We start from the raw sequence: 20,193 nt of genomic DNA, 5'->3' as shown, positions 1-20,193 counted from the left end.
GAAAGGGGAAAAGCGTTGAAATTAACCACTATAACCCTTATCTTTACCAGCTCAGGCTTGAAAATAAGATACAAAGTTAGTTCATCATCGTATTATATGATAAAGTGCACGTACAAAGCGTTGATCAATGAAGACAAAGAGTATTTTCCTTGCATTAGAATTTAAGGGTGACCTGATAATCCAATCAAGAACAACAAAATTTCTTATGTAAGAAATTGTGTATTTTACCAAGAAAGTGATATGGTAATTGATATCTGATGTTGCAATATTGTCAATTCCATTGTCAATTTCTGTTATCGTCATTTGTATGTCAGTATCATTGCAAGTTTGTTTACAAAATAACTGAGAAATAAGGTGAAGCTAAGTTTTGCCAAATCCCTTATACATGTTTGCGCTCGCATAAATTGTTTCATCTATCTCTGCCACAAATATGACTTCTCCAGTCACATTAAAAGACGTTCGATGCTTCTTGTGATTTGGCTTCCGTGGAATATCTCCCTCTTTCCTTTGTTTTCCCTAATCTTACTTCCACGATGCCTCTTTCCCATAGAAGGACTCGCGCCCGCACGCGGACTGAATACGGTTTTACGCGTGTGAGATCTCACCCCACGCGAGAAGAATGGCTGCAGCCCGGCTTGAGTCATTTCCCCCTGACTTGTCAGTGTTTGGTGACTGATATTTACTGTATTTACAAGTACCAGCCGCAGCTATGGGACGGACGATATTGGAAGTTCAGGTTGTTGATGCACAAAAGAGGAGATTTCCTAGTAAACACTATGTAAGTATAAAACTATGCAGACATTACAGAAAGAGGCGAGTGAGTTTGATGTTTTCATTTAGTCCATCGGTCCATTCTTGATTGACGGCCGTCCGTCAAACCCTCGAAAGTTGACTTCTGGTGCTTGCGATCATTGGATTTCAGTTAAAGTTCCAAACGTGAAACTTAAGTTAAGACACACCTTGTATTATCCTCAAAGCTGCAGGGGGTTTCCTCGCTATTTCTTTTCGAGACAATTCTCTTTTTCCTTTTATACAAATAAAGACATGAACCATGGAGACCCCAAATGCATACGTAAAAACCTCGTAGTTCCGTAACCTATTTTTGAATAACTTTCCCCGGCGATTTTGGGCTTTTAGGGGCGACGCTCCACAGCCAACACGACAGAGGAAGCCGGCCCAGTGCTACATATATTGCAGCTAGGCTTTTCCCTCCCGGGTTTCCCCACCACCCAATATGACTGGGGAAAGTTGTTGGCTACTACGTTACTGCAACAATGAAGGAATAATGAAGTTTTTCTCGTCTTTGAATGACATTTGATTGAGTCCCCACCATCAGTCACGTATGTTTCAGCGTTGGAGCTTGGCATTACTGTATTGTGCTCAGAAATTTTAGTTTTCCGTTCTCTTTTTTTTTTAACGATGGTAATTATTATGTGAAGTTGAATCCTATTTGTTTTATAGGCCTATGAACGGTACCAGCCACTGATAACACTGGTGATCCGATGCGTCTCAGATTTGAGACCGAAACCGTCACGCCTTCCCAATACTCTTTAGATCAGAAATGAATCACCTGAACGGCGACAGTTGACCACAGAATTAGGAAACTTCCCAGAGTTGCCATAAACTTGTAGCTTTTGAGTTAAAGTATTCAGGCACAGAGCATGGAGGTGTTTTCACCTCTGTAGCGTGACTGTTAAACATAACTTTAGCATTGAGGTAATACTCTATTACCACCATGACTTGAGGTATTCCATAGTACATTGTAGCTGTGATATCCATGCATTCATACACAAAATGCTGTCATAGGGCTGTTATCCCGGAGTTCAAAAGAGGTGAGCTCTGTGAGTTGTGTATCGTTGCTGGTGACAACTACTTGCCCATCACGCGGGTTAGCAAGATAAGAATACTTTCACCCCTTTGTGTCACTCTGTGCCACTCTGTAATAGTAGAACAGTAAACAATGAAATGCAGGTCTGCTGCCAGACAGGGCTAAAAGAAGTCCAATTCAGTGTTCAGTTTTTGAACTACAAGTCATCCTTGACCATAGACCCATTAACCTATAGTGAAACTAGGTAGATGTAGATCTATATAAATATTATGCTCCATTTGGTATTTTGTTTCTTTACTTTATGCAAGACCTGTGCCAATGAATAGAAAACTTTTCAGATGTTTTGCTGTGTCATTCACAGCCTTGCACATTCACCGTAGTCCCGCTACTGCCTCCTCAGCACAGCCAAGAAATCTGCCAAAATCTTTGAATATCTTACTGTTGCACATCTTGAAATTTCACTCAGTCAACATTATTTTAGAGGCAATCCACCGTTTTGATTTCAGTATCAAAACATGCAGATAACAAAAGCCATTTCAAAGGATTGTGCATCACAAGTTTTAATTCAAACTGATCGTTATGCAAGTGTGATTGGTGAGAAATTGTTTGAGTTTTGTTTTGGGTGAGAGTGAGGACATGATTAAAGATAAGTATCCGGTGCATAGCTGTCCTGGACTTGCCAGGTGGTGACATGTAAAATGCCTGCCGAGTCTTATGACCATAAATTACAGAATCTCTGTGGTACATATCTTTTTCATACTAAATAGCAGGCCACAGTCCCTCTAAATATAGAGGGACTGTGACTATAGAAATAACAGACGACCCGCTGACCATTAACGTTTATTTATGGGCAAGGGTGAGAGGAAAGCCAAAAATTAACGGGCGAGGCTTGCTGAGCCCATTAATTTTGCTTTCCTCTTGCCTGCGCCCGTAAATAAACGTTAATGGTCAGCGTGGAAACTGTTATTTCCAGTATATTATCAACAAACCCCCAAAACTGTCAAAATTTATGAAAATTTCCATGCGAACGACAACGCGGCCCTAGAACTTGTCAGTGAGTAGTGTGCGCTGCAAAAATTTTGCAAAGCCGGAGATTTTTTGAAAATAAGTGTCTAAACTTGGCCTTCAAGTGCTCCATTTTATTTTGTGATTATGATCTTTGTACAAATCGCAACTTTCGTTTTAGCTGTAAAGTTACTATGTTTACGATATTATTCATATTTACGGGCATGTAAACAAACCATTACTATATGTGGCCAGTCACGTTGTTCAGCTCGACCAATTAGAATGCGATGGACAGGGCATGGTAATATAACTGGCTACAGACCATGTTGTCAAGTTAGTTGTATTGTTGTACCCTCTTGTGTCTCAAGGACTTCTTATTCTCAAAAAATGAATGTGTGAATTAACCTTTGACAGGTTAAGCTGAATAACATGGAAGAGATGCATACATGATCTTCAACCACTCCAGTTACTAGTTAGAGAGAAAGATTCCATTGTGTTATCCCCACATACTATCTATGGGTACCCTTCCAACTCCAACCCTGTGGTAAGGGTTGGAGATTATGGAGCTCTTGTGAACTCAGTCTATTTACTGTAACGTTACGCTGAGTATGACTCATAGAAGCTTAAACTATGGGGTGATATCTGTTGGTTCCTTGAAACACTTCTTGATGGCCATTTCTTTGCTTAGTGCATTAGTTTTCCCCTACCAGAACACTATGTCTAGCCTAGCCCACTCTCTGGGGATTGACTTGCAATGAAAGGGGACAGGTTTTTTATCAGCCTTGTCTCTGAAGAAATTAATTGTATGGACACAACTTTAAAAGGAGAACAAGTGATTTAAATCACAAAAACAGACAGTCACAATGTCAACAAGTACTGGTGTGAAAATTACGGATTGAGGACTGTCACTTTTAGAGGAAAATAGTTGGGTATGAAAAATTACATTCTAAGAGAAATTCAGTACAAAATGGTGTACTGAATAATAAGCCTGCTGGACTGAAATTATTGTGGCAAAATCTGGCAAAGAGCTACAAGATTTTTAGTTGCTCATTATATTTGCAAAATATCAAAAGTATCATGTGACAGACTTATTAACCTTTTATTTTTTCACTGCTCAGGCAAGGTCATTCAAACACTCAAATCAGCACAAACACTCAATTTAAAATATAACTATCCTGATTGAGGGTCACTTCCTTTTCAATAGTTTGTGTCTGTGCTTGCTGCTTTCAGTTAAAAACTGTCTAAAAATTACAGCAACCTTGTTAAGCCTTTCAGTGCCCTGATCAGTTTTTTTTTGTCGCCTTTATAAAATATACTCATGTCAATTGTTTTTCCTTTTAGCCAATGAAATGTGATGTCCATTTGGTACAAAAGTATGCCAAAAATTTCAAAAAAATTATGAAAATTGGTAAAATGTTGCACTAAAAGTTTGATGGAAAAAATTACAGCACTCAAAGGGTTAGTTACTAGCATTTAACTTAAAATACTGTTGCCTTGTAGTATCAAGCAATTGTGAAGGCAATAGCCAAACCATGGAAATAATGTAATGTAATGATCAGAGTACAGTCAAAATCAAAACTTTGTAAAAGTAATGGTAACTGCAAGATGTGCCCATTTTATGTTGTGATTCTTTTATTCCCTGAGACCTTTCACAGTAAAGAATGGAACAAATACCGGAATGGTCAGATGGACACGCTAGTAAACTAGTCTTCGTTTTTTAAGTTTTGGTCTGTTTAAAATAAAATAGATAAATAAATAAATTTAAAAAGTTTCTGCCTTCACACCTCAGCATCTGAAGTCTTGTGGTACAGATGTGTTTGTTTACAGGCATGCAATTCAATCTGATTAAACTCAGCTGCAGAGATGGCATACACCGCCCAACTGTCACAAACAGTTAATGTGATAATTGCAAAGAACAAATAACTGTGGAAATGTCACTGTCTAGACTTCATGTTTCAGTCAGATTTATAATGCAATTGATCCTCAGCAGAACAAAGCCCAGGTTGAAATTAGTGTCGAAATTTCAATATATGTATCTAATTTGACTTCCGAACTAGCTAACCAGATTGTAAAACACAGTGCCTGTCCCTGTGTACTTTCAACTCCGTCAATTGTTATCTGTCTTCAACACATCCTCATAAAAACTGATTTGCAGTTCCATTTGAATTAACAATCTGAATGAAAGGCATTTTTTTTCATGAACTCTTAAACTTTCCATTGTGAAGGCATATCCGTCTGTGTAAAGGCTGGGGTGGTGTCTGTCAGTTTTATGTCAAATCAAATTGATTATAACTTAAGTCAACAAGACTCTCAAGGAAAACAAAGACACCATGTCAACAAAATCCTAGATAAAACCAAGGGTCAAGGACTGCTAACCCAGTGTCTACAAGCAGATATTATGTCAATGTACTTTGTTCGGTTCAGTAAAAGCATTTTCAGACGCCAGTTTGTTTGTTTGTCAAACATGTATTCTTACTTATTTAAATCCATGTTCAATGGTTTCTATATTGAAAGCATACACTACATAGTGATTTGTACAACATAACCTGAATTCACATTTTGCACTGTCATTAAATGATTTATGCCAATGTGTAATTTAAAACAGTTTGTAACTCTCTCTTTATTATTATTTATTATTTATTTTGCCCTACATGTCAATAAATCAAACACGTTTCATTGTTTCGATGTAAATTTCATTTTATCAGTACACCACTGCACCAATAGTTTCTGAAAGTCTCAACACAATTTTCAGACAAAATATTTATCTCTGCACATGAATGTTAAACTCTGACATTTGGAATGGGCCCTGTTGTGAAATTTATACTTTGTCACCGCAAATAATGCCATGATAACCATGACAACACGACATACCACAATCAGTTAGCTTGAACTTATTCACGCTACAGACGAAATATTCTGTATTAAGCATAAAGGCCCCACCTGCTATGCTGTATCTGGAATCAAACCTATATCACGATCAGCGGCATTATATTATGATGATTATTATCATTTCAATCATATTCAAATTGCAACATATCATGTTATGTCTTTTCTCTCTCTGTTCAGGTTTACGTTATTCATGTACACTGGTCAGATGACACGTCATATGTTATCTACAGAAGATACAGTAGATTTTTTGACTTTCAGGTAAGCCTTGTCCTGACTAGAATTCCAATGTATTTCCATAGCAGTGTATACTAGACATATAGACACCATGCTAACAAGCATGAGAGTTGCTGTTTCAACATGCTTTGGCGAGTAGAACAAGAAAGTGCAGCATTCATACAAACTAAAATAGTTCAAAAAATCATCATAGGATACAGTACTGGCCCTTTAAACCCCCCCCCCCACCCCCCCCCCAAATTCTAGGAACATCCTCTCACCAATGTACCAATGTCCCCCTCTCCCTTCCGTTTAACTGAACGTAGATCTAACAAGAAAGTACTGTAGATAATTAAAATATGTGCACGGCAAATAAAATGTATTGTGATTTGACGTCCCAGCCCCTTGACCACAAAAGTTTGGAAGTTCAAAAATTTGGTGACAAAATTACGATTCTTTTCTTTTAGTAATGTTAGAATAGCCTGTTTGAAGTTTAGACTGCTGACAGGAGTTTGAACAACAAACATTTCAAAAAAAATTAGTAGATAAAGTAATGTGATATTTGCAATGCATGGAATGTGTTCCGTTTAAGACCAAAAAACCCTAAAGTTTTGAACAAACAGTTCCATTTTCTTCATATTTTCTTTCTCACTTTTACATGTCTGCTAGGCATTGTATGTAGACTCATGTAATATACGGTATGCTCATCAAATATACTAAATTCTGTGAAAAATGATAAACACTTTCATTATGAAATTTTTGAATGTAGGTACGGTTGCTGGATATGTTTCCAGATGAGGCTGGTTCCAGAGATCCAACTCAACGAATAATACCTTTTCTGCCAGGTAAGACATCTGATACCGGTACTTCCCAGTCAAATCAATTCAAGTTAATATTTCTCAGCATTGTACCGTACATTGTGAAGATAATGTATCTACATTAAAAATGGCTATTTTTTATCTTTGATAGAAAAAAAGTGTAGCAAGTGCTAAAAATCTATGCCTCGCTGAAGAAAAGTTCATAATTAAATATTAAATCTATGAAAACTGGGTTTGAAAATGAGCATACAGATGTCACATAGATGACAACAGAATAATCAGGATGCCAAGGAAAAGAGACACAAGCAAACATTTGATTGATTACCATTATATTGTTTTGGCTAGGACCCAGCATCAAAATAAATCCATTCTTGAACAATGGTTTGGAACATGTCTTATGATAATGCCTTTTATAATGCATGGAATAGACCAGTAGGGCCTTGCATTCTCCACATTGTACAAAAATGGTCATGTCAAATTCCAACTAACTAGATTCACAGACTCCAATAACTTTAAAATCTGATCAGGGTCCATGGAGTCATGAAACTCTTTCCTATGGGTATTTATTTCGTCCAGTAGGAAAGAAGTGGATTGGTCGCAGTAATATTCGCAGAGTTGCCATGGAGAGGCTGAGTGTCATTGATGAGTACTGCAGGGTAAGTGTCAACGTCAAAATATTTATGGTGAATATTTATGGTCAAAATCAAATATTCATGTTTGTGGACGGGATGTTTTGTCATCAGTATGACCTGGCTGAATTTACGTCTCTCTTAGCATGATTGTGGGTTAAGCCATTATATCCAGGGGTGATGTTGGATCTTCACACTGAGAAATGGGATGAAAAGGTCATTGTGCCTGCCCAAGGTCCTCTGCAGAAACCATGTCATCTTGACAAAGTATGATAGGTAACACACAAAGATACAATGTAGATTTCAAGGTTAGATTTGAAACATACACAATATTTGCATATTCAATTTTTATCAAAAAAATAGGCTGCAATGTAATCTCATGTGTCTTGAATACTGTTTATAATATGCCCAGGAGATCAATTTTTGGTTAATTATCTTTCACAGGCACTGATAAGACTGCCATCAAAGATCTCAGAATGCCCCTTTGTACACAGTTTCTTTGAGACTCTGCCAGAAGATCTGAATTCAACACCAACGAGCCAGTAAGTTTTTGTGTCACAAGAAAATGAAATGTGAGATTTTGGAAAACCACAAAGCTGATACGCTCCAAGGTTTCCACCCATCATTGCCCATAGTTTGCATTTCTAAAGCAAATTCGCAACTGAACGTAAAATATTTGAGCAGTGACCATGGTACAGTGCTAGTGCGTAATTCACAAAACCTTTGTCCTGAATCCATGAAATACGTCATATCTTTGATGATTTTTATCCTTTTATTTTATGACAGGGAGAGTAACAAGAAGAAAAACACTGATGGTGAGTGAAAATTTAAGCTTCAGTCGTGAAGTTGTTCTACAAAGTGTTGTCTGTGTACCACTGTGTTTATACTGACAATATTTACCCAGGGCGGATTTCTCTTGTCGTCCAAAAAAGGAGATCTCATTGACAATTGATTTCAAAGGGAGTGTTTATAATGGTCGTTTAGGTAGTATGCGACTCGAAAATGAAAGACTTAAACTTTTGCTCAAACTTTCCTCAAAGAAACTTACAACAGTCTCTTACCAAGTCAACAATAAAAATTTGGGTCAACCGTGCAAAGTTTGAAACTAGCGCAACAAATTACCGACCGAAATGGCTGCCATTCCTGTGTTAACTGTATAGGAGGAAAAATTAAATTTTGGATTTTCGAAAAACTAAGCTGGTGAAAGTTTTTCTTTTTCCAAGATCTTTAAAATGAGCCCCCAAAAGTGGTAGATCAGAATAGAATTGTAGAAATTTAAGAGTCTGACTATCTGTCCCCGAGGCATGTTCTGCCTTAAACAGAAATGATTTCTTATGAAAACTATGATCTGTTTAAGTTTCTGAAAGTTGCTATTGTAAGACAGGCATTTGCCTATAATAGCTGTACCATACATGTATAATAGGGTATCAGGCACCACAAATATGTAAGTTTTAATCATTTGCTCACACTCTTCCTGAGCAAACTTTCACTTATTATGTACAACAATCAAGAATAAACATAGTCAGCCATCTTGCACACAATTTGGATTGAAGAAGTAAATCAACTGGTGCATATTTTTGACCAATATTTGAAATTCAAAATGGCTGCCAGTTTCTATGTTAGCTCTGTTGGCAAGACAAAAGTCATTTTTGACATCACTAGAACAAGACTGCGGAAACTTCATTAATTTTATTTTCAGTTTTAAATATTTTAAAATGAACTGTAGACCAGCATGGACCGACAAGAATTTGGGAGTCCAAAAGTCCATTCTGTAAGCAGTTTCTTCCTTTGTGTAAATCTTCTGGTCGTTATATAAACTTACATTTTAATTTAATCAGATCACAGTTACAAACAAAATTATAAAATCTATATCACACTGCAAATATTTATCTCTTTGTCTTTGAATGATTGACATACATTATCTTGGCTCCCCAGTCTGTTTAATCTCCTGCAGAACAAGGACTATGTTGTTTCTGTACTGAAACAAAGTACAAATAAGAAATTCCTAAGATACACTATTGACATCTGAGTTGTCAAACACCACCTGCAGTTTTTGATCCCAGTCAAAAATATTTGTTTCGAGTTACATAATTTCAGCATACAGTGTTGAGATATTCATGCTATTTTCATTGGCAGTGGGTGCAGTGACTTTTGAAGTATGATTGAAAATATTTATAGGACCGTGATTTGCATACCATTCTAAACTTAGAAAATTAACATCCATTTTGACACATTGTAAAATAAATTACTTGGTTTGCCATTGTATATTTTTCACTCAGCAATACTAAAGATTATTTATTAAAGATTTAAAAATGACTAGAAGTTTGCCCTTTTGATCATGTGTAATTTAACTCACACCAGACTTGTGCTTGTTTAGTGAATTGATTCTATTCTGGTGTGAAAGTGGTTGAAAAAATAGCAAAGAACATTACCAACAAGAAGTATTTTGGATCTACACTTTCGTAGGACAATTTATTATGTATTAGATAACAAATGACACGTAAGTGATTTCCTCATTCACTATGAATGAAAATGCCAAGGTCACAAATCCTTCATCTCTGTTCAGAGGGACTTTTCCTGTTTCTGTCCTCTCACCATTTTCCCACTTTCATTTCTCTCTTTGCAGGAGCAGAAGTAAACATATCCGAGCCTGTACAGCTGGATAATTATGTTGCCATAGCAGACTACAAAAAACAAAAGAGCAATGAACTTGATTTACAAGGGGGAGATATCGTGGAGGTCATTGAGAAGAACCACACAGGTTAATGACTCATGTTTTTTCTTTACAAATTATTATCTACAGATCTGATTTCCAAAGTACTGTTGGATTTTAACCCTGTGACACAATCACGGTTCTTCCACTTTTCTAGCCAGTATGGACTTTGTTTTTGTCAAGGGACTGTTTACTTTGTCACTTATAAGCATTTATGGGAATTGCACTATGCCTTTGAATGTTTTGGTTTTATTCACTGACAAAGCTAACAGTCATTTATAATTAAAAACAATTCTATTAAAGTGCTGTGTTATTTAATCTGTTTTACCAAGTTTGAAGTTTCCAGAAAATCTCACTTAACCCCTCAGAAATCTAAAAAAAAAAAAAAAAAAAAAAAAAAAATATATATATATATATATATATATATATATATATATATATTATATATATATATATTAATTTATTTATTCATTTATTTATTTATAAATGTGCGGGAAAATGGCTGCAATAAATTGTCAGTCAAATTCAAATTTGCAAGGTGGAGAAAAGTGTTGCTCGTTACACATTATGTGTATTTGCAGGTTGGTGGTTTGTGAGTCTTGAAGATGAACAAGGGTGGGTGCCAGCAACATACCTGGAGAAGTCAGAAGAAGATGGTGGTGATGACGACTTTCAAAATATTGACATGGCTGCTGCAAAAGGTAGGCTGTGAGATCCCTTCCACTGGAAGCTTTCTTCACTGAGTCTCAGCAACACTATTTTTGCCAAAGATAAGCAATTTCCCAACATGATGATAGAATTCTGGGATTTGATGAAAGTGTGCACACACTCTTATTGCAGTGCCTGTTGCCATGACAATTGGCAAAATATGCCTGTATCAATCAGTGACTTCTACTTTCCAATTTTTAGCTCACATTTGGTTTTACCAATGTGAGTTTATCGTATAGGCTGAAGTCGATGGCGTCTGTATGTATGTGTGTATGTATGTATGTATGTATGTATGTACAGTATGTCCGTCAACATCAAAAACACGCAAACCGCTGCACGTTTCAGCTTGGTATTTGGTGTGTGGATGCATCCTGGGCTATAGATGGGATTTTGTTCAAATGAAGTTTGCATTGCCAAAATTATGCAAATGAGCTTACAAAATGTGAAAATGGTTAAGAATTAATAACTCAAGAACCGCTGTTTTGATTGCTTTGAAAATTTGTGTGCAAGTACCTTAGGTGAACCTTATACAGTTTTATGAATATTGTGAAGATATCCTTAATTTTGTATTTTTGCTGAATTTTTTTGTGATTTTTCTCATTTTCAGTAAAAATTCTTCTTCTCTGAAACCGCCGGCCCAATTGCTCTCAAATTTTGGTTGTCTCTTTGCAAGGGTGTTACTCTTCTAATTTGTTGAAATTATGACAAAATTGGGAAAATTACTATTTTTGTGCAATTTTGTCATTTTTGGTCAAAAAATCTTAGACAGTGTTTCCTTTTTAAAACCCCTGGACAGACAGCTTTCATATTTCGTACACAGACGTACAGAGATGACAATAGTTAGATATGTGGAAATTGTCCTGAAATACAAAAAATTGTATTTTAAGACAATATTGTCATTTTTGGTCAAGAAAACTTTATCTCAACATTACTTGTTTGATAGCTTTGTAATTTGGTATAAAGTCCCTTGTTGATAGCTTTGTAATTTGGTATAAAGTCCCGAAAGATGTTATTAGATAATTTTCTGCTCAAAGTGTTGGGAAACCCCAAAATTTGTATATTTTAGGTACTTTTCTCAGTTTGTGACCCTAAATGACCTATACTAACCCAGGATATGTTGTGAGACAATTTTGAAGGCTGTGAACATAATTTTGTCATATTTGATACCAATTTGTAGGAAAATTGATCCAGAAAACAAAGCTGAGGTGATTTTTTCATTTTGGACCAATTTTTGCAACTTTTCTATGTAAGACATACAAAAACTGATGAGAAATTTGGATCCAGGATAATTCCAGATGTTGTAATCACCACCCACACTATCTGTAACTAACTTAAGTGCTGTTTACATTAGAATGATAACACTCATGGCATTAATTAAAAATCTCCAAGGTTGTAAATGTACTTCCTGTCATTTGGTCTTATGTAATACCAAGGGGTGGAACATTTGATATGCAGGAGGGGGTAGGGTTTAGAAGATCAATGATGTAGCATTACTTTTTTACCAGATCCCTTGTGCATTTTTTGCCCACTCCCACCTTTTCTTTTTATCAAGCCTTCTCTGTTTTTTGTTGTTGACATTTGCTTATGTATTTAGGATCTGCTTCTCCCATTGCTATAGAAGTTGATATGCATGTTCCTAAAGATGACCTCCAGTACCTAAGTTGGAGACCTTATTTGCTTTTGTCATTCTTGTTTTTCCTGGTTTAATTTTAAATATTTCTCGAATGGACCAATTCAAACCGAATGTGAGCACATAGTGTCCTTGACGGTATTTTTCAAAGATATGTTGCTCTTTTAAATTGCATACAAACGCTCTGATATCACAAACCGTCAATTCTCTCATTCATATTTCTTCTACATTTTGCATCAAGGACTGTGTCCTGTTTCAGGCGTATTGCATAATCAGAATTACATAAATTGCAGATTTTCCAGTGGTGTCAAAATGATGACACTGCAGGATACATCTGTGTGTAAGTGATCTGTGATTTGATGTCAATGCTTCCTTTTTGACGGAATGTACACACTGTTACCAAACAATGCATTTGTTGTACAAGAGCAAGTAGCACTTTTCACGGATATTTTAAAGGGACGTAAACCATAACAAGTTTTATATTCTTGTCCTTGATTTCAAAGACAGCTTCTTGTTGTACTTACGTAAGTATGTTGAGATACACCGTGTTAAACTTGTCAACTCAGAGACGTGTAGACATTTACATGTGTAAACTGCTTTGTTGACACGCTAATTCTTGTCATGACTAGACTTCAATATGAAACAACAACAGAGCATTCTACACGTACATGTATGGACAGTGTTGATAGTCAGTGTTTCAACATGCTTTGGGGAGTAGAACAAGAACTTGTAATTGACATACAGAACAAAAATAGTGAAAAAGCTGATTGGCCGTTACAGCTACGGGTCCTGTAATGTGACTAACTGTTTTTTGCAAAAACTTCTGACCATCTCCAGAGAAATTTGTCACCGTGCACAATTACACAGCTCAGCTGGAGGATGAGATGAGTTTTGACAAGGGAGTGATTGTTGAAGTTGTCAAGAAGAACTTGGATGGATGGTGGTTTGTCAGGTACTTATCAAAAATCATTTCAAGATCAGCATGAATAGAAAATTCTAAAGACCAAGACAGAGATATTTCTATGATAATTGATATTTTTGAGAATTTTTGGGGGTTTCTCTTCAGGAATGACCAATAGGTCTATTGATTGGATTTAGTTGTTTTGAATAATTTGATGAACATATATCAAAATTATGAAGAAATTTAAATACATAGATATTTGTGTAATTTTGTCATTGTTTTAATAATAAATAATAAAAAAAAAATAATAATAATAATTTTTATTGTCATTTATATATACGCTATTGCACATACAATGAAATACATCTTGGTTTTGCGACATCAAAAGGACAGACAGTGAGATAAAAAAAAACAGGGAATAAAAGAGCAATACACAAAATAAAAACAAACAGAATTAAAAATAAACATGTTAGAATAAAAGCGCCGACTTCAGAAGTACAAGTGTAGGAACTATGAGAGACGAGATGTGTGAGCTCTCACAGTACTCGATTTACATACATTTTTGTCTCAAACTCATATTGTTCAGAACTGCTGGTGTAATAGCTGTCTAAGGTCCTGAGAGTGATTTAATTTTGACTTTTGAAAATCATTATAACATTTGCAGATGCAAATTTTAGGCCAGTTTTCTCTGTCTTTTGTCAAAACATATTTTTTGTAAAATGCTATTCCAACAGCTTTCAAATTTACTTAAAGGCTCTACGGCTGGCATATCTGCTTTGTGTTTTTACCAATGATGATGAAATTTGCACAATACTTTCTTATTTTTTGTGAAAAAAGTTGAGATATGCCTATTACCATATTTTATTTGGAGGAACCATGGACTGGTTTAGATCCAGAAAAAACTTCTTCAATAACATTGTGTTCTTTTTTCATCATCACAGCCATATGACACTGGGGACCGTGAAAGTTATACTTTGATTTGATTTTGATGTGTAATTTTTTTATCACCATCAAAAGGATATAAAGAATTGTGATACAGTATAGTAATTTTCCACAAGACACTGTCACTTCAGGTTATATCTTCAGACAACAATGGTGTGATTACCTTACTTTCTCCATGGATTTCAGATACCAGGACAAAGAAGGCTGGGTACCTGCCACCTATCTTCACAAAGTTGAACATCAAAATGACATTGCACCAAAGTTGCCAACAGAGAGGATAGGAAACGTGATGGATCTGACAAAACCCAAACAACAAGCAGAACCTCTGCAGGAGAACAGGAAATCATTCCCTTCAAAGCATCTTGGTGTGCCATCGGATGCAGATGTTATGGGTGAGTAGTGCTGTTGCCATGGTAACTGCAACCATGGCAATACAGATCCTTTCTTCAGGCTCCCTATTAGTGTTTGTGGAATATACTTAGATACTCTAAGTAACAACATTCATGATTGGTGGTACTTCCCCATTGCAGAGTCATGAACTTTTCATTTCCACACAACCAGGGCCTGTCTTTGTTTAAAAGAAAGAGGCTGTTAAGACAATGCACTGTTACGTATATTTTATTCTTGTAGTCTCAGAAATGTGAAAAGCTCAGAAAGCCCTTGTAATTTTAAGCAGTTTTCTGCAAGAGATACAGAATTGCATGTTACAACCATCACAGACCCTGAAGGAACAATTGTACATCTTTGTAATGCTTTCTTATTAAATAAAATGAAATTGAAATGCCACATTGATCTCCCCAAAGAAACAATTAATCACAAGATTAGAAGTTAAAGAAAAGTTATTGAGATATTTCCAGCACTTCACAAAGCTGTGTTTTTCTCACTTACAGCAAATAGCTGGTCTCCACTGTTGAGACACAAACCCCCTCCACGTAGAGGCTCAATACAGGTAAAGTGTCTTTACTTGATCATTTCAGAGACACAAACATTCTTTTTATCATATTGTTTTGGTAAAAACTGCTCTACAGCAAGGGCTAACATAGTAGTATATCTAACACAAATGCTTGTACATCAAGAACTGTGCATCAAGATGATTCCATATCAAGACCTGTATTGATTGAAATATCTGTATAGAAACATGTCAGCTTCCTCCGCAGCTGCCCACATTTTTTTGGAAATGACTGAATTTTTTTATTTCTTTAAAAAAAATTTTCAGAAGAAATTAGAGCTCTAGGGAGTCTGAATTATCTGTGGACAATGGATGGGTGTTTTTTTGGCTAAACTATGAATTTCATTACTGAATGCTGAATCCCTCTAATCAGCAAGATTGTTCTTTACATGTCGTGATGCCCTCCTGAAAAATGCGGCAAGTCAGGCATGGTGTAAAGTGAAGAAAAGCCAGAGTCTTGAGGTATTGTTTACAGGCACACTTGAGAAACTTCTTTGACCTTTGCACTTCAACACAGGCAACTCATCGAGGTCTTGGTAGTGCCAAAGAGAAACCTGAATATGTAACAATCGGCGACTTCCAAGCCATGATGAATGACGGCATTAGTTTTGTTAGTGGCCAAAAAGTCAAGGTGAGAATGATAAGGAAATAGAGAGATTATTATAAAGTATTCTTTCATTATCTATTGATCATAATGACAACAGGAACACAGACCATGTAGCACACATACCTTTGTTCTGTTTAGTTTTGTGAGAACCCAGTGCTTGAAAAATCTTGTTTGCAGTTGGTAAGGTAAGGCAATGCCGGCAGTGGAGCCGGAAAGGAAGAAAATGCATGAAACTTGTTGATGTAAATAGCTCAGAATGACACACATTCAGCTGGTTCTGTTGCACTGAGTCCTGAACATGATCCTTTGGAATGAGTTTCATTGATACAAATGTGCATCTATACAGAGCTGTCAGTTGGGCAAACTGTACTAGTGATACATCAATAATTGGTACAAGCATACAGGAAAACGGTTCAGTGTCCATTTTCTGATAAATTTGCTTGGGTATTGATTATCCAGCATGAATGCCAGTTGGTCATTTTGTCTTCTGTGTTTATTGTTCAGATACAATGCTGGCACATCAATGCAAATCTGAACCCTTTCACCACCATGGAATAGCCCAAACCCATTGTAATCAGTGGTGATTGTGGACCTGTTTACAGGGAATTGGGGTAGAGCAGGCTAATGTTTTCTTTGTATATACTTCATCCAGGTATTGGAAAAAGCACCCGGTGGATGGTGGTATGTCAGCATAGACAACAAGGAAGGCTGGGCACCATCCAATTACATTGAGAAACAGTCTCCAAAGACTGGAACATCCAAGAGCGGAATACAAACTGCTGCTGCAACTCCAACAGCTAAACCAAGCAAACTCACGCTGCCACAGATAGTGGAAACAACTCATGACAAACCAGAGGGACCAATCCGGCCCATGTCACCAAGAAGGCTGGACAAAAATGCCAACAAACCACAAAATTTCCCATCTAATTTGAATAAGCCATCGCCACCGAGGAAACCAGTTGTCGCCAGCAAACCACGTAATGTCAATGACAATGGTGGTGGTGATGTCGGGATTGAACTACAAAAGCTGTTCGCTGCTTTGAAGGGGAAAAGCGAAACACCTGGAACAGGATCAGCAGCACCAGAAGGGTCTGCCTTCAGACCGCAAACATCTCCGAGGAAAAAGCCGATGTCGCCCCCGCCCTCTGCCAAGCCAGCCAGACCGAAAGCGATGCCACCGCCGAGACCACCACCACCAAACATGAAACCCAGCGACGTGTACACGGTGCTGGCTGACTACGACGGGTACGAGGAGGGGACGCTGACTCTAGAGGCAGGCATGAAAGTTGAAGTCATTGAAAAAGACACAGAAGGATGGTGGCTGGTGAAAACAGCTGATGGGGTCACTGGTTGGGCACCGACAACATACCTTGTAAAACAATCATGAGGAAAAGTTCCCACATTCAAATAATCGGCTCATGCCAGACATGAGCGTTCAGAGTCCAATGATGCTTTACAGTATTAAACTTGAGTACAGGAACATTACTCATTTATACCAGTTATGATAACAGCATTACACCACTGTTAATGAAACACAAACATAATCACATCTTTGAATGTCAATTTTTTCAAACCATGCAGCATATTAACTAAATTAGTAAGGCCGTCATTTCAAAACTTTCTTTCAAAGTTCAAACTAACAACTTCTTCAATGCAACGTACAGTCCAAAGGATTGTACTTGATTATTAGCCAGGGTAAACAAACTATAGTGAGTACATCACGGAGGCTTTCTTTTATATGTGCATATACACTTTGTATCAGTTAAAAACTTAGAATGATAAATATATTTTGAATTTTTGTAGTTACACTACAGAGGTTGAAAGTTCCACTTTACACTTACTCTATTTGAAAGGTGATTCACATCTAACTTTGTATAGGCTGATACATACATGATGAAAGCGTCTATTTTCTATAAACAATAAATTCAAGTATTTTTAAAGTCACATAGTACATATTTTGATAAATGTCCATAAATACTGACATCTCAAAACATGTATCTGTCAGTTCTTAGTTCTGATGGGCTGAGCAGATTGTGTGAACCAATCAGACAGGTTACCCCAAAACCTTCAGTTTATCAAAAAAAGTAAAGCATTTCTATTTTAAATATACTTCCTAGGTTGTGGAAGATGAGCGACTTGTAATTGCTGTTGATGAAGATTGTATTTGTAAATAGTGGCAGCAGTGAGATTAGGTTACTATGCAATAATGAAATTAGTCCTAAATATTCATGCACCTGCTTTAACATGAAGTTACACGTAAATGGAAATATCATTGGTACTACTAAATAATTTTATGTTTATTCCACCAAAGTCTTGTGTCAGGTGTCAGATTGCCTTGCCAGGAAATTTACTCACTAGATTACAATTTCAATGGAAAACAAAAGGCTATGACACCTCCATAATCCTCTTACAGACTAGAACAAGCTTGATTCTTGGGATCGAATCCCTGGCCTTTAAGTATTATCATGATCTTTGTGACCCATTTGTCTAGGACAAAACAAAATAACAGAAATACTTTACATGCAGTATTAAAGTAATTCTTGGAATGTTAGAAATGGATTCGTAAAATCAACAGAATAATGGTGTCACATTGCTGCTGTTCTAATTCCTTCATTTGACCATTTGGTCACATTTTAAAACAATGTTCATTTTACTTTTCAACTTGTCCAGTGACAGTGTAATTCTCTATTGGCCATCAATTTGAAGTTCAGTTTCTTCGCTGCGGTTGTATTTTTGACTGGGTTGCAAGTTTCAACCCAATTCTTATGCTTGGAAAATAAGTTTGTCAAACTTAGAGCTTTCAATTTTCGTACCACTCAATTGGACTGCCAGTGACTTTATGTTCCAGTTTTTCTACAGGTCAAATTTTCATTTGAAGTTTGCATTGTTTGTGTACCAGCTTTCCAAGTTGGTAAAATAACTGTACTCTGTTGTGCAATATCACAAGCATTACAATTTACTCTTTCAAGTTTGCTTGCACGTGAAAAGTGATTTACCGAATAATGCTATGGAAGGTGAAGATTGATTTGAAAAGTTAGTTTTACTTTAGATACAACAATTGAAGAGACTTGAGTTTGTTGAGGACATTACGTTCCATACAAGAGATACATTCGATACAACCAAGCATAGATATACTCAGTTCATTGGAGAGAGACTTGACATTTGCAGTGAGTAAGATAGACAAGTACCCTTGTTTAAAAGTTCAAATTTGTGTTTATTGCAAATGAGCACAAGCTTCATCTGTTTTGCCTGGACTCAAAGTAGAAGGATTTAAACAGCAGTTTTCAGTTAGTAATCTAGCCAGTGGCTAAAATTAGAAACCATAAGAATTAGGAAGAATGGTAGAATTGAATGTGTGGCTTCTTTGTCAGTCTTTATTAGGTTTACCATGTGTTGTCTGCCATGGTTCTCTAGATGTAATGTTAGGTTGCAGCAAAGACAGTTGAGAGTTTCTCTACTGTCTATGGTTGCAACAGTCCCCACCGCCATCTGAGATATGTGATATAAAATAAGAGATACATGAGTGAGTCATCATCTTCGGCTAATTAATATACTTTGCATAAATGAATAATAATTTCTCACACTCCGAGCATAAGATGATCTGATGCCAAACTGTTGATGTGCAGCATAGTGTGACAAGGTTGGGGGCGTTGGCCATTGTTCTGAACTGAGGTCAACCCAGGGTCACTTCCATTGGGTCAGGCCTGACCCCCCAGGTTGACCTCAGATCTGATGAATGGTCGATGCCCTCACTTTGCCACAGGAACTAAGTATTTGTTGTTTATCTTATGTTATTGTTGTAAGCACAATGTTTGTGTGTCATAAGAATGGTAATCATGTAGAAATCAAGTTTAGTGACTACATTCACTTAGAAAAAGAACTCGTACAGTCTTAAATCAGAAGACTTGTGCTTACACAGTCAGACAATTGAAAGCGTTGTTACTCATTTGACCATGACCCAACGTACACAATTTTTCAAAACATTTTTGTTTAAAAAGTAGTGTAATTGCTTGTTCACAAACTAAAACAATGTTTTTATTGCTTCGCCATAAACTTTCAATATTTCTTTATGCATATTATAATAGATTATATATATATCTGCATACATTGAATAAATGTTATGTTGCACAATTTTTGATGTACTTTTTTTATACATTTTATTTGTGTTTCGTGAGATGGGAGCATGGTTTATGCATGTGCAAAAGGTTGTTATATTCCAATAAAATGCCCAGTTCTGAAACTTTTCACAATAAAAAATAGTGACGCATAAATGCTCCAATATTTTGAATGAAATTAGAAGTGGCCAGTTACTGGAATATCCTATTCTTGATATTGCTTTCCCACCATCAAGCTTATATTTT

General features: G+C 36.4%; 1 protein-coding gene across 2 annotated transcripts; it reads left to right on the top strand.

Annotated features, from left to right (window-relative positions):
- Positions 1-581: 581 nt before the first annotated feature.
- Positions 582-19,967, top strand: LOC139120381 (SH3 and PX domain-containing protein 2A-like). 2 transcript variants are annotated; one of them, XM_070684756.1, is made up of 13 exons: positions 582-778; positions 5,900-5,980; positions 6,705-6,780; positions 7,330-7,409; positions 7,827-7,924; positions 8,169-8,197; positions 10,009-10,143; positions 10,677-10,796; positions 13,271-13,385; positions 14,463-14,668; positions 15,167-15,225; positions 15,743-15,856; positions 16,485-19,967. In XM_070684756.1, exons 1-13 carry the CDS (start codon positions 710-712, stop codon positions 17,217-17,219), a joined length of 1,917 nt encoding a protein of 638 aa, XP_070540857.1. In that variant the 5' UTR covers positions 582-709; the 3' UTR covers positions 17,220-19,967. The 2 variants fall into 2 exon arrangements, with proteins under 2 accessions (XP_070540857.1, XP_070540859.1); XM_070684758.1 differs by having other exon boundaries at positions 598-778; positions 7,333-7,409.
- Positions 19,968-20,193: the final 226 nt, after the last annotated feature.

Source organism: Ptychodera flava, chromosome 20 (genome assembly GCF_041260155.1).
Source record: "Ptychodera flava strain L36383 chromosome 20, AS_Pfla_20210202, whole genome shotgun sequence".
NCBI classification, from domain to species: domain Eukaryota; kingdom Metazoa; phylum Hemichordata; class Enteropneusta; family Ptychoderidae; genus Ptychodera; species Ptychodera flava.
This window is presented reverse-complemented; position numbering and strand designations above follow the sequence as displayed.

Bases quoted from the DNA above. Each gene is read 5' to 3' on its own strand.
- LOC139120381 (XM_070684756.1), top strand. From the start codon at position 710: ATGGGACGGACGATATTGGAAGTTCAGGTTGTTGATGCACAAAAGAGG. The intron at 7,925-8,168 runs GTAAGTTTTTGT...ATTTTATGACAG, and splicing joins AATTCAACACCAACGAGCCA to GGAGAGTAACAAGAAGAAAA. The intron at 13,386-14,462 runs GTACTTATCAAA...CATGGATTTCAG, and splicing joins GATGGATGGTGGTTTGTCAG to ATACCAGGACAAAGAAGGCT.